We start from the raw sequence: 12,706 nt of genomic DNA on the forward strand, positions 1-12,706 counted from the left end.
CACTAGATGTCAGTAGTGCTACCCTCTCCCAAGTTGGGACAACCAAAAATGTCTCTAGACATTGCCAAGTATCCCCCCGGGGCCGAGTCACCCCTAGCTGAGAACCACTGGTCTAAATGAACAAAGCAGATTGATGGGGACTGTGGGGACTCATGGGGGCCACAACCCTGCATGAAAGGGGAGAGTTGCTACTCCAATCATGGCCGCGGGGGAGGCAAGCCCAGAGCTGCCAGGCTTCTGATTTTTCCAAAGATGATGGAAACCCAGATTTTTATGTGAAATCTACCCAGGTTTAAAATTGACAACTTTAATGGCTGTGGAGGCCAATCTCTCTTGAGGGCTCAGGCACTGCTGGTTTGCACTTTCTGGTATAGATAGCACTGTCACAGAAATAACAAAAGAACTGTCACCACTCCCAGGTCACAAGAGCTGGTGGACAGCAAAGTGCAAAGTGGAGAGGGCTGCCCAGATAGCAAGGGTGGCAAGGGCTGGCAGTCTGGGGCAGTGGTTGAAAGCATGCACTCTAGTGTTAGGAAGTCCAGCTTCACCTTGCTAAGCCTTAGTTTCCCATCTGCAAAATGGAGAGGGTAACAGCAGTACCTGCTTCATAACGTTTATATCAGGAGAGATGCTGCAAACAGGGGCCTGGCCCAGTAGGTGCTAAATAGAAGTAGCCACCTGTAGTGAGTTGATTGGTGGCCACCCAAAGACATGACCATCCAGAACCTGTGAATGCGACCTCATTTGGAAAAAAGATCCCTGCAGATGCAATTAAATGAGATCACCTTAGATTAAACTGGTGGGCCCTAAATCCAATGACAAGTGACCTGATAACAGAGAGAACAGAAGATGCACATGGCAGAAGGAAACGTAAAGAAGGAGGCAGGTTGTAGTGATGCGTCTACAAGCCAAGGACTGCCGGCAGCCACAGAAGCCGGGAGAGGGGCCTGGGATGGATTTTCCCTCAGAGCCCCCAGAAGAAACCAACCCTGCCCACCCCTTGGTTTCAGACTTCTGGCCTCCAGAACCATGAGAGAATAAATTCCTGTTGTTTTAAACCACCAAGTTTGTGGTAATTTGTTACAGCAGCCTCAGGAAACTAATACGCCACCCTTATTACTGAGGAACAGGAAATAGGCTTTCCCAACATGTGGCAGACGTACCACATGTACACAGGGTGGATGATTATAGGTGGTATGTGAAACTTTTAAAACATTTCAATAGTTAGGCACTTATTCTAATTTATTTCAAATTGTATAACCAGGACACATACTTAGTGATTGTCCGGAACTGTTGTTTAGGACAAAGCCCAGAGTGGATGGGGCTATAGAAATCCACCCTAGGCATAAAAATATTCAAACAATGATGATACAGATGAAACCCAGAAGTGGCATCAATTGTGAATGACTGACACCTGGAAATGGACCTAGACAGTCCCTGGGAGGATCTGAGGACAATGCTGGAGTTAGCTGCCAGGAGTTCGCATCTTGGCCATGTTAGTAGCAGCTGTGTGACTTCAAGTCAGGTATTAGCCTCTCTGGGCCCATTTCACCATCTGAAGGCCCATAAAACCACCTGCTTCATAGGGTTGTCATGAGGATTAAATGCATAGCACCTAAACCCAGGCAGTGCTCAATAAACAGTAGCTGCTATGATGTCACAATGATTATGATGGTCTTATACTGTTCCTAGCTCCCTGTGCAATCTAGGGCAAGTAATTCTCCCTTGCTGAAGTCCAGGAACCAGAGGAGACTGGTCACCTGGAACCTCGTGCAGCTCCAGGGGTCAGGCCTGACACTACCATCAGCTCCCCATTTTCCTTTGGCTTCTTTGGGGAGGGTTGGGAGTAGCCCTAGATTTATAATCAAGGTTGGTATACACACTGGTCTAAGTCTGTGTCCCATGGGTGTCAGTCATTTGTACACCCTCATCCTAATGCTTGTTCTACAGGCATACCATCTGTTCTACTATTTACTTAACATTTTTCTTTACATTCACTTCTCTTTCCTATGATTCACTTAAGTAGAAAACTTTATCTTAAGTGAAAAATCAGCTTCCCTTGCCATAAATAGATGGCACCTATAAAAATAAATACAGGAAAGATAAACCATATTATCAAATGCTAGCAAGAGGCTAGGGGCTGCCCAAGGTGCTGGGCCTGGGGTCTACTCTCCAGGGTTAAAAGGGTGATTAGCAGGTGTCAGGGAGGGGCTGAAGACCTAGTAGGTGCCAAACTGCTCCTCTCTTTGAAAGTCATCAGAAGAACTGAAAGGGACTAGAGAAGGGACCACCATCTCATGGTGGGCTTCTGTATCACTTATCACCCAGCAAAGCGAGTCCACATTGTAGAACATTCTGGGCCCCTTTTAACCTTGGTTTCCATACCTTGGTTCTGACACAGATTTTTCTTTTTTAAGTTTAAAGGACAAAACCCACCTTCCCACAGACAAAAACAGAGCACAGTGAATCACAAAGTGGGGCTTGGGATTCCATGAGACCCGAGTGAGTCCCAGCTCCAACAGTGTGTCCTTGGGTAATTTCCTTTACTTCTCTGTACCTCAGTTTCCTCATCTGCAAATTGAGGTAATAATGGCCACCCCTTAGGGTTGTTGTGACATTACATAATGCATATAAAGCATTTAGCACATTGCTTTGTTCCCTGATGTCTTCACTTTAAATATATTAGAAGCATTTCCACGTAAGGCAATGTCTTTCTAAGACCATTTAAAAGGTCCCGTTGCTTTCTTTCATAAGGTCAACCAATAATTAAATAAGCCTTCTATCAATCAATACTTTAGTTTGTTCCAGTTTTTTAGTATTTAAATAAAACTGAACATTCTGGTACATTTTTTTAAAAAGGGGATTTAGCACTCTTAGAGGAAAACATAGGAAGAACACTCTTTGACATAAATCACAGCAAGATCTTTTTTGGTCCACCTCCTAGAGTAATGGAAATAAAAACAAAAATAAACAAATGGGACCTAATGAAACTTAAAAGCTCTTGCACAGCAAAGGAAACCATAAACAAGACAAAAAGACAACCCTCAGAATGGGAGAAAATATTTGCAAACGAATCAACGGACAAAGGATTAATCTCCAAAATATATAAACAGCTCATGCAGCTCAATATTAAAGAAACAAACAAGCCAATCCAAAAATGGGCAGAAGACCTATATAGACATTTCTCCAAAGAAGATATACAGATTGCCAACAAACACATGAAAGGATGCTCAACATCACTAATCATTAGAGCAATGCAAATCAAAACTACAATGAGGTATCACCTCACACCAGTCAGAATGGCCATCATCAAAAAATCTACAAACAATAAATGCTGGAGAGGGTGTGGAGAAAAGGGAACCCTCTTGCACTGTTGATGGGAATGTAAATTGATACAGCCACTATGGAGAACAGTATGGAGGTTCCTTAAAAAACTAAAAATAGAACTACCATACGACCCAGCAATCCCACTACTGGGCATATACCCAGAGAAAACCATAATTCAAAAAGACACATGCACCCCAATGTTCATTGCAGCACTATTTACAATAGCCAGGTCATGGAAGCAACCTAAATGCCCATCAACAGACGAATGGATAAAGAAGTTGTGGTACATATATACAATGGAATATTACTCAGCCATAAAAAGGAATGAAATTGGGTCATTTGTTGAGACATGGATGGATCTAGAGGCTGTCATACAGAGTGAAGTAAGTCAGAAAGAGAAAAACAAATATCATATATTAACGCATGTGTGTGGGACCTAGAAAAATGGTACAGATGAACCGGTTTGCAGGGCAGAAGTTGAGACACAGATGTAGAGAACAAATGTATGGATACCAAGCGGGGAAAGCCGTGGTGGGGTGGGGATGGTGGTATGATGAATTGGGTGGTTGGGATTGACATATATACACTGATGTGTATAAAATTGATGACTAATAAGAACTTGCTGTATAAAAAAATAAATAAAATTAAATTTAAGAAAAAAGGAAATATAACCCTGACATTTAAGACCTTTCATTGTGGGACAAAAAAGGTCACCTACAAACCTGTGTTTCTCATTACAGTGGATCTGAAATTCTTAAGCCATTACTTTCCCATGGAGCGTTGTACTTAAAGTCACAATTATGTAAATGGTATTTCTGCTACTTGTTACAGTCTCTGGACTTCTGAGTGTAATTTGTATCTCTTTTCAGGTACCTGTCATGATGTTGCTATCTGTTTATTTGTGTATATGGCCCTTTCCACCCCATTAATTTCCTTTATTTAAAGATTTTTTTTTGATGTGGACCATTTTAAAAGTCTTTAAAAAGTCTGAATTTGTTACAATATTTATTCTGTTTTATGCCTTGATTTTTTGGCCATGAGGCATGTGGGATCTTAGCTCTCCGACCAGGGATCGAACCCTCGCCCCCTTCACTGGAAGGCGAAGTCCCAATCACTGGACCACCAGGGAAGTCCCGAAAAAAAAAAGGGGGGGGTATTTAGCAAATATCTGGCCTACAGCAAGTACTTAATCATCAGTTGTATTTTCTTTTTTTAAAGCAAAGATTAGAAGTAAAAACTGACTCATGTTCCAAATAAAATGAATCATTCTTGGAGAGCTGATGTCATTAAGGAAGGGATGCTGTAAGCACTGGATTCTGAAGTAGGATCCTAGCCAAAATCCACAAACACCACCCATTTGTTATCTCATTCATGGAGTCTTCTTTTTTCTGGGCCCCAAGTTATCTCTGAAGGAGCTGCCCTTCCTTATAAGTTTCATTTTTGCAACTGTAGCCATTATTCTGGGGCTCCAAAGGGGTGTGGGTGTGGGAAGAAAGTGAAAATTTCCACAATCTTGTCTTGGTGTTCCCAAAAGAGATTAACCTTGAATACTGAGGCATATCTAACCCAGAAGAAAAAGTGTTTCTTGCACAGTATGGAAACCAGAAGTATCTCTATGAGCTTTCCTATTCTCAGGACGAAATGTGTTTCTTGGTCATTGGTTGATGATATTGGTCAATATTGGTCCATCACCAGAACTGCCTTTCCAGGAAGAACCCAAGTACACTGACTGCCTCAATTACTCACCCTCCCCTCCACCTACATGTTCTCAATGAGGCCAACAACCTCTCTACCTCCAGCTCCAAGAATGGAATCGAGACCATAACAAAGAGACATAACAGAGCTTTCAACAACCCTGGCTCATTGTGAGTAGCTCAGGAATATGCATGTCAACCTAGGCAATATGACTCCATTCAGGGGTGCAGGCAGGGAATCCACTCTGCTCATTTCTGCTGGACATAAAACCAATGGATGTAAGGGCTGGAGCCACAGCAGCTATTTTGTTGCCAAGAAACTACTTCCTACTTAAAGACAATGTTGTTGAGAGACCAAGTTCTAAAGACATTCTTTGAGTCCCTAGAATTTGCTGTTCCTGAAACCACTATCCCTGAATTTTTCAGCTCTATGAGTGAATCATTTTCCTTTTTGCTTAAGCCAATTTGGTCACTTGTAACCAAAAGAGCTATAACTTGTGCAGCCACCTTTCTAAAACACCAAGAAACCACCTAAAGTAATGTTAATTTTTCTCCTTCTCCTTTTTTTTTTTTGAGGGAGTGGGGAATTCAGAGAGCAGAAATCTGTCCTGACCAGAGAAAAGTCCCTAACTAATTCCAGTGGTTCTGAGGCAGGAAAGATAGGGCCGGGCCCAAGGACAGCCTCCTCATGTATAGGCATTAGGCAGAAGGCAAAGCCACCTCCTTGTTTTGCACTTAACGAGGCCATGACGCATGAAGGAATGGTATCCAACACAGAAATTTTGTAACATCTGAACAAGAAACTGACCAATAAAACTGTAGAGCATGCACAATAAAAATGCACAGGTTGCTGATGACCCTATAAGACTTTTCACCTGTGGCGCTTGACTAGTAAAGGAAAATGTAAGGGAAAACGTCTCTTAGAGCACAGGTACAGTGGTTTCAGCAGAAAAATGCACAAGACTGGGGGCTGATGCAACCTGGTGTAATCCAGGCCACACCTCAACCTTCCCGCTCAATGAACATTCCACCCCTAATCAAAAACACCCACCCATTCAAAGGGCTAAAAATAAGATAAAAGGGGGATCAACAACCCTGCGGGGCACCCCTCACTCACAAGGATGCCCACACTCTTCTTTGAGTATGTAATTTTCACTTCTGCACTAAATAAACTTCTTTGTTCTCTTGCTACTCAGCCTCAGTATGTGTGTGCACGTGTGTGTGTGTGTGTGTGTGTGTGTGTGTGTATGTCGGTGTGTGTTTATTTTTTTCCTTAGTGCCTTGTGTTCCTTGCCCAAACTCTTTTGGACGAGTTGAACAAGAGCCTTGACTTCTGGTAAAGCTTTTCTGGTATCAGTATCGAGAGCAGGAACCTTGCTCTCCTCACCAGCACCTCGCCTCGAGGTGGGAAGACTTACACAGCTGCTCCTCTTCATTGAAGCCCATGATCGCCATGGCCTCCAAGGTTTCTTGGAACATCTCATCGTCCTGGGCTGCCGGGATAGGCACAAATCCATTGGAGAGGAATGTGTAGTTGCTGAAGCCCTCCAAAAGCAAGTCATCTAGAAGGAGAGGAAGACGGGGTGGTGGTCAGGAAGGCACACTTCTATTTTGAACAGGAGGCAGGAACCTGGTAAAGGGTCTGGCCCATCGTAATTTCTTTCCCTTTCCCAAGACTTGGACAGTTTAAACCTTCCTTCTGCTTCATCGCATAGAAGCCATCACCCACCTCATACAGTGGTGCAGGCTGTGCACTGCCCCAGGGTGCCTGGCAGCTGAAATCCATTGTTGGCTCCACTTGCTAAGCCATGACCCCTGACAGAACATTGCATCTACCCAGAGGAAGAGACACCTTTATCTCAGTTGCCCAAAAGTACCCTGCCTTCAGAAACAAAGCTCTGAAAAGTTAGATTAATCTTTATCCATCCATTTATTAAACTTTTATCAAAATCACACATACACATGGATTTTAAAAATCAATGACTGAGCTATTGATATGAAGCTCGTACTAAGAGCCTAAGAAATGAAACTTGCAGCTTCTAGTCAACACTGATCAAACAGAATTTAATGTGAACTTGATGAGCATCCCGAGGGAGGAAAAAGGCACCCTCGTTTTACAACCTTTATCAGCATTTGTCCCTGAATCACCCCACTTTTTCCTTCTTTAATAATCAAATAATTCTTTAGCTGTATATGATTTTACCATATATATGTTTTTGGACATCTAATTAACACTGTGATTTTTGTTCTATATATGTTGTGTAATAGTTGATTTTGTCCTATCTTCACCAAACATGTTAAGCTTACTAAATGTATTTATGAGAAAAAATTGATTACTATCTAAAGGTTTATAATAAAAACACCAATTGCTTGTCCCATCTTTTCTCCAACTCCTACCTTACCCTACAATAACTGCTTTTATCTCTTTTAACTGTTTTTTTCTGGTAGTTACCATTATCTCTCTATGTAATAGGCTTACTATATATTACTTTTATATATCATGTTAATGGCTATTTCTGGATATGTCAAAATTAGATATTATCCATTGACTTCCTGCTATGGTGGAAAAAGCTTTGGTGCTCTTACAATTGCTCTTACAATTTAGCCTCCCTCTTCTCAAACTATTTCTAGCTGAATCAGTAGATAAGGCTTATATTAGGGATTGGCAAATCTGGTCTGCTGGTTATCTTTGTAAATAAAGTTTTTTTTTTAATTTAATTTTTTTAACACAGCAGGCTCTTTTTATCTTGAATTTTATTTTATTTATTTTTTTAAATAGCAGGTTCTTTTTTTTTGAATTTCATTTTTATTTTTTTATACAGCAGGTTCTTATTTGTAAAAAAAGTTTTATTGAAACACAGCCGCTCCCATCTCCTTGTCTATTTTCTATGGCTGCTTTCATGCTACAATAGCAGCCAGAGTTGAGTAGTTGCAAGAAAAACCAAATGATCCCCAAAGCCTAAGATATGGACTATCTGGCCCTTTAGTAAAAACATTTGTCAACTCCTTGTTTATGACATCTATCAAATATTATTCTCTGAAAAGTCATACTCTGTAGTTACATTCCTTTGTTGTTATTCATCCCTTTCTCTCCCAAATTTATAATTGCTTCTTTTTTTCTTATACTATTTGCTTTTATGACACTGTCCAATATATCAAGTGTCCTCTTCCAGATCAATCTTTAATTAGGCTGGATTTGATTATACTTTTGGAGGGAATTCAGCAAGATGCTCTTCTTTTTAAACAAAGGGTTTTCCTGGGTCAAGTCACTAGGAAGCTACTTGATAAAGTTGAGGTTAAGTTGACCCGAGACACCAATTAAGCCTTTGGATTAACTGAAATGCCTGATTAAAGTCACAAGGATTTGAGTCTTTGCCAAGATTTCATTATCCAGACCATGGATACATGTGGAAATATTTGACTCCCCCTAAAAGCCTAACCTCTTCCCATATCTATCATCAAGCATACAAGTGGTTCCTAGGGGTCTCAGTTGTTGATTTTATCCTCTCTTGATTTCTGGGAGACCGGAGGCAGAGCACAAAACTGGAACCCAGGTTACCAAACAACAAAATTGCTGACTTTGGTGCCAAAGAGGTGGAAGAAAAATATAAACACTTCCCTCTGGGCCACGCCATCGTGTCTGCACTATAACTGCTAATTTACCTATGTGCCACTAACATCCATTCCGCCTCCCCTCTTTTATCCAAAATTGCTCCAGATGCCAAGCAACAAGATTAAATAAGGAACGCTGCTTCCCCTAGTGGTGGAACATTGCAATACACCTCATCACAGCAAAGGTACCAGCCCACACATCCTTTTGGTAATTTTCTAAGCAAAATAACTAACCCCGGGTCACAAAACTGATGGGAAGCAAAATTTGTACTGTTCTCCTAAAATTTAGGACTTAAACTTATTACTAGAATGTAGACCATACTATGTACTTGTATTGACTGGTATACTCCTTTATTCAGCTGTGATTTATATATTCTTTGCAGTTAGTAGATTAACTCTTCTACACGCCTAGAATGTATAATTTCCTATTGGAGTCTGGTATACAGTATATAGTTTTTATGTGAAAAATATTTTCCTTACAACAGAGGGCAGCAAACTACAGCACATTCCTATTTTTGTAAATAAAATTCTATTGTATAGCTTTGCCCATTGGTTTAGGCATTGCCTATGGCTGCTTCTGCATTACAACATCAGAGCTGAGTAGTTGTGACAAAAACCGCGTGGCCTACAGAACCTAAGAGATTTACTATCTGGTTCTTTACAGAAAAATATAGGTGACCCCTGCCCTACAAAAAGGTCAATTCAAAGTTATTTTCAAAACAGGAATAATGGAAAGTGCTTGGTTCCACTGCCCTTCCAAATTCCTTATACAATCAGAATGCCTCTTAAATACCTGCAAGTTTTGTAAACATGCAAATATGGCAATTGTCTTTCTCCCTTCCTGGAAGGCACAGATTGTGTCTATTTGGACTTGATGTCGTCCAGTCTAACTGGGCTTGATTAATTATTTAATGCCTAACTGAAATGGACATCTACTATGTCACATAGTAGGTGCTCAGTAAATGAGAATGACTGAACAGAAGCCACACTCACTCACACAAAGGAGATGCTGCCCAGAGATGTGTAGCTCTTTCCCTGGCAGGATCTCAGACTCTGTGTTAACGGCTGATCGATTAACCCTGGATCATGATGAAAGGGAGGGCTGAGATCTCCCAACACACGTCTTTGCTCATCACTTACTTCTCATCTTCTCCTTGGCTCCAGCAATCAGGTAGTAAAAGATGTGGAACGTCCTCTCGTCTCTGGCTTGGCGAATCGCCCGTGACTTTTCTAGCAGATCTGATTTGGGAGGAGTTAAGAATCCCAGGGACATCACGTGTACCTCTTGTGGGAACATGACCTTCCTCCCCAATCCTTGTCACACCAGCTGCTGGAGGGGAAATCTCCAGGACCCGGGAGAGGTTCCCTGGAGTGTTCTGAAGAGTCTGATTGCTGGGACAGAGTCAAGCCATCCACGCCTGGTCCACATGAGTTGACCTTCCAGTTCTGGCTCACAGATCCAAAAGAAACCACTGGGTGCTGCTGGCAGGCCCCAGTGCCGGGGAGAAGTGAGGGGAACAGAGTGGGGAAAAAAAGCATAAAAAGACAGGAGTCAAAGGACTCCAGGATGAAAGACTTACAGGAGGGGCATGAAATGAGATGTTTCCCCAGCAGCCATCACCAACTCCTCTTCTGCAGAGTGAGCTGTCTTTAGATATTACAGAGTAAAAATAATTACACCCTCTATGATTTGTTAATCCCTGTGCTAAATGTTTGACGTGCATTTTCTCATTTACACCTCACAAACTATCCTAGAAGCTAAGTGCGAATATTATTTGCATTTTCAATATAGGGAAACTGAGGCCCAGGGAAGCTCGGGGAAGGCTCAATTTCCCAGGAGCACAGAGCTAGGAAGTGATAATGCCAAGTGTCTGTGGTAGCCAAAACCACCCCAGACAAGGGGCTGGGCTTCAAGAGCTGGGTACCAGTTCTGGCTGGCTGAGTGACCTTGACCCAGCTGACTAGCTGCCTAGCCTCAGGAGACGGTAAACATGACCCACTAATCAATCTAAGAAGAGCTGTTCTGCCATGGGGGGAGGGGATGGTAGGGAGGCGCATGGGTGGTTGGGCTCTTGTACCAGGTGGATTTCCCCATGTAAGAACCAGGCTCTACTTGACTATGACAAAATCTGCAAAACCCTAACCACTGAAGAATGAATGATCACTTCTTCTCTGTGCTCCCAAATCCATTGGATTAGACTGTGTCCCCCACCCCCGCTCTGTCATGTCAGGTCATGTAGACTAATTTCTCCTCCCAACGCCTCTTATTATACAGGGTCACAAACTCTCATCTACAATTCCCAAATCCAGAAACTTCTGAAAACCAGAACTCAGCTGGTGGCCATACCCGTTCTGAGCCCACACGAGGCTATTTATGATCTCCTTATCCCCCCGTAGGAGAATATGGGTGTCTTTTGCTGTATCTCATTTAATCCCTGCCCAGCTCTGGGAGGTGGGGATGGGGCCTGGTCAGTTGACCCCAGCCATGCCCTGAGCCCCCTCTGGGATGCTAAAGAGCACAGGTGGCACTGGTGGGCTGGTGGGATTCTGATTCCTTAGATTTACAGAAAAAGCTTCCTGCTTGCTTTGCCAGAAGCAGGCTGTTCCTCTGGGAAAGTTCTGTTTCCATTGATGTCCTATCTGTGGGCTGAAGCTGCCCTGTTCCTAAGAAGGACAAGGGGTCCAAGTTTAGCCTTGGACCCTGGCTCGAAAAGGATGAAGCGAAGTTCTCACGATAGCCGATGCTCAACCAGCCCTTATTCTGTCACGGTTCTAAGAGCTTTACATGAATGAATTCGCTTGATTCTCACGACACCTCTATGAGGCAGGTATTATTATCATCCCCATTTCACTGACGAGGCACAGAGAGGTTGAGTAACTAGCCCAAGGTCGCTCAGCTAGGGAGAGGTCCACTCAGAATCAAACACAGGCTGCTTGAGGTCCTCAAACCTGGGGACCACCACACTACAAGGCTTGTTGTTAAGGGAAAACAACCCCAGGGGAGATTTGTTCTGGATGGCACCCAAGCGCCTGGGGAGAGAGGGGTGGCTCTTGTGCCCCCCTCAGGCTCTGGGCAGGAGGTTGGTGGGACCAAGGGTGGGAGTCCCAGGTGGCCCAGGCTCAGCAAAGGATACATGTCTCAATGTTGGCTCCCACGATGTAACCCGTGACGTCGAAGTTGATGCGGATAAATTTACCCTGCCAAAAGGAAAACACAGTTCATGGTGGGTTCCCCAGCCTCAGCCCCTCACCCTCATGCTGCAGGCAAGTGGGGAGAGAGGAGTCAGGGAGCATTCAAGGGAAAAAGAAGAAAACCAGAGAGAGCTTCTTGCAAACACTCAAGAATCTCACAGGTCAGCATCTCCTGAGCTGGGAAGATCGAGGGCCTTATGGAGACAGAGGAACTTAGAAAACACTTTCTCAAATCAATTTCACTTGCTCTTGCAATGACCCTCAGCCCATCATAGCTCTCCCCATTTTAAAGGTGGGGAAACTGAGGCCAAAAAGCTAGTGGGACCTGCCCAGTGTGGTAGTGCTCCTAAGAGGTAGAGGCATGAGTAGAAGGCACATTTTGCCACACCCAGTGGCTGGAGGCCTCCTCCGCTGCCCCCTGCCCAGAAACACGCTGGGCCTCCATGATCAATCAAGCCCAAGTTCAGCCAGCTGCGAATTAAACCGCTTCTTTGGGGCAGTGAGCATGAACAGTGAGGCCAGGGAGCCACGCTATCTGAGCAGGCCCTGCATAGGAGGCTCTGTAGGCAGGGCTGGGCCATGCCCCCAGCCCCGGGGCCCATCAGATCTCTCCACTTGGAAAAGATGCCAATCCACCTGTCTTCTGCCTCAGCCGAACCACAGAACCCAGGACAGCCAGGTCCCGCCTCTGGCAGCACCGGCCCTTTTCCTGCTTTCTTAACAGCTGACAAAGGATCATATCCTTACTACCCTCACCCACCCGTGATTACATGGTGGGAGGCACCATCCCCTAGGCTTGCTTGGGCCTCGACAAAACCCTCCCTCTTTCTCCATCAGGAAGCGAGACAGACAGTAGAATGATTCAGGACAATGAACGTTAT

At 43.6% G+C, this 12,706-nt stretch overlaps 1 protein-coding gene across 4 annotated transcripts in view; it reads right to left on the minus strand.

Moving 5' to 3' along the window:
• Positions 1-12,706, minus strand: part of MYH11 (myosin heavy chain 11) — a 128,743-nt gene that overhangs the window by 44,583 nt on the left and 71,454 nt on the right. For all 4 annotated transcript variants that reach the window (XM_029219592.1, XM_029219595.1, XM_029219594.1 and 1 more), the window contains 3 exons: positions 11,768-11,831; positions 9,774-9,872; positions 6,440-6,583 (listed from right to left, as the gene is read on the minus strand). In XM_029219592.1, coding sequence (XP_029075425.1) covers positions 6,440-6,583; positions 9,774-9,872; positions 11,768-11,831 — 307 coding nt within the window. The remainder of the gene's footprint in view (positions 1-6,439; positions 6,584-9,773; positions 9,873-11,767; positions 11,832-12,706) is intronic.

The sequence above is a fragment of the Monodon monoceros genome, unplaced genomic scaffold (assembly GCF_005190385.1).
Source record: "Monodon monoceros isolate NGI ecotype Baffin Bay Population unplaced genomic scaffold, NGI_Narwhal_1 Super_Scaffold_13, whole genome shotgun sequence".
Taxonomy (NCBI): domain Eukaryota; kingdom Metazoa; phylum Chordata; class Mammalia; order Artiodactyla; family Monodontidae; genus Monodon; species Monodon monoceros.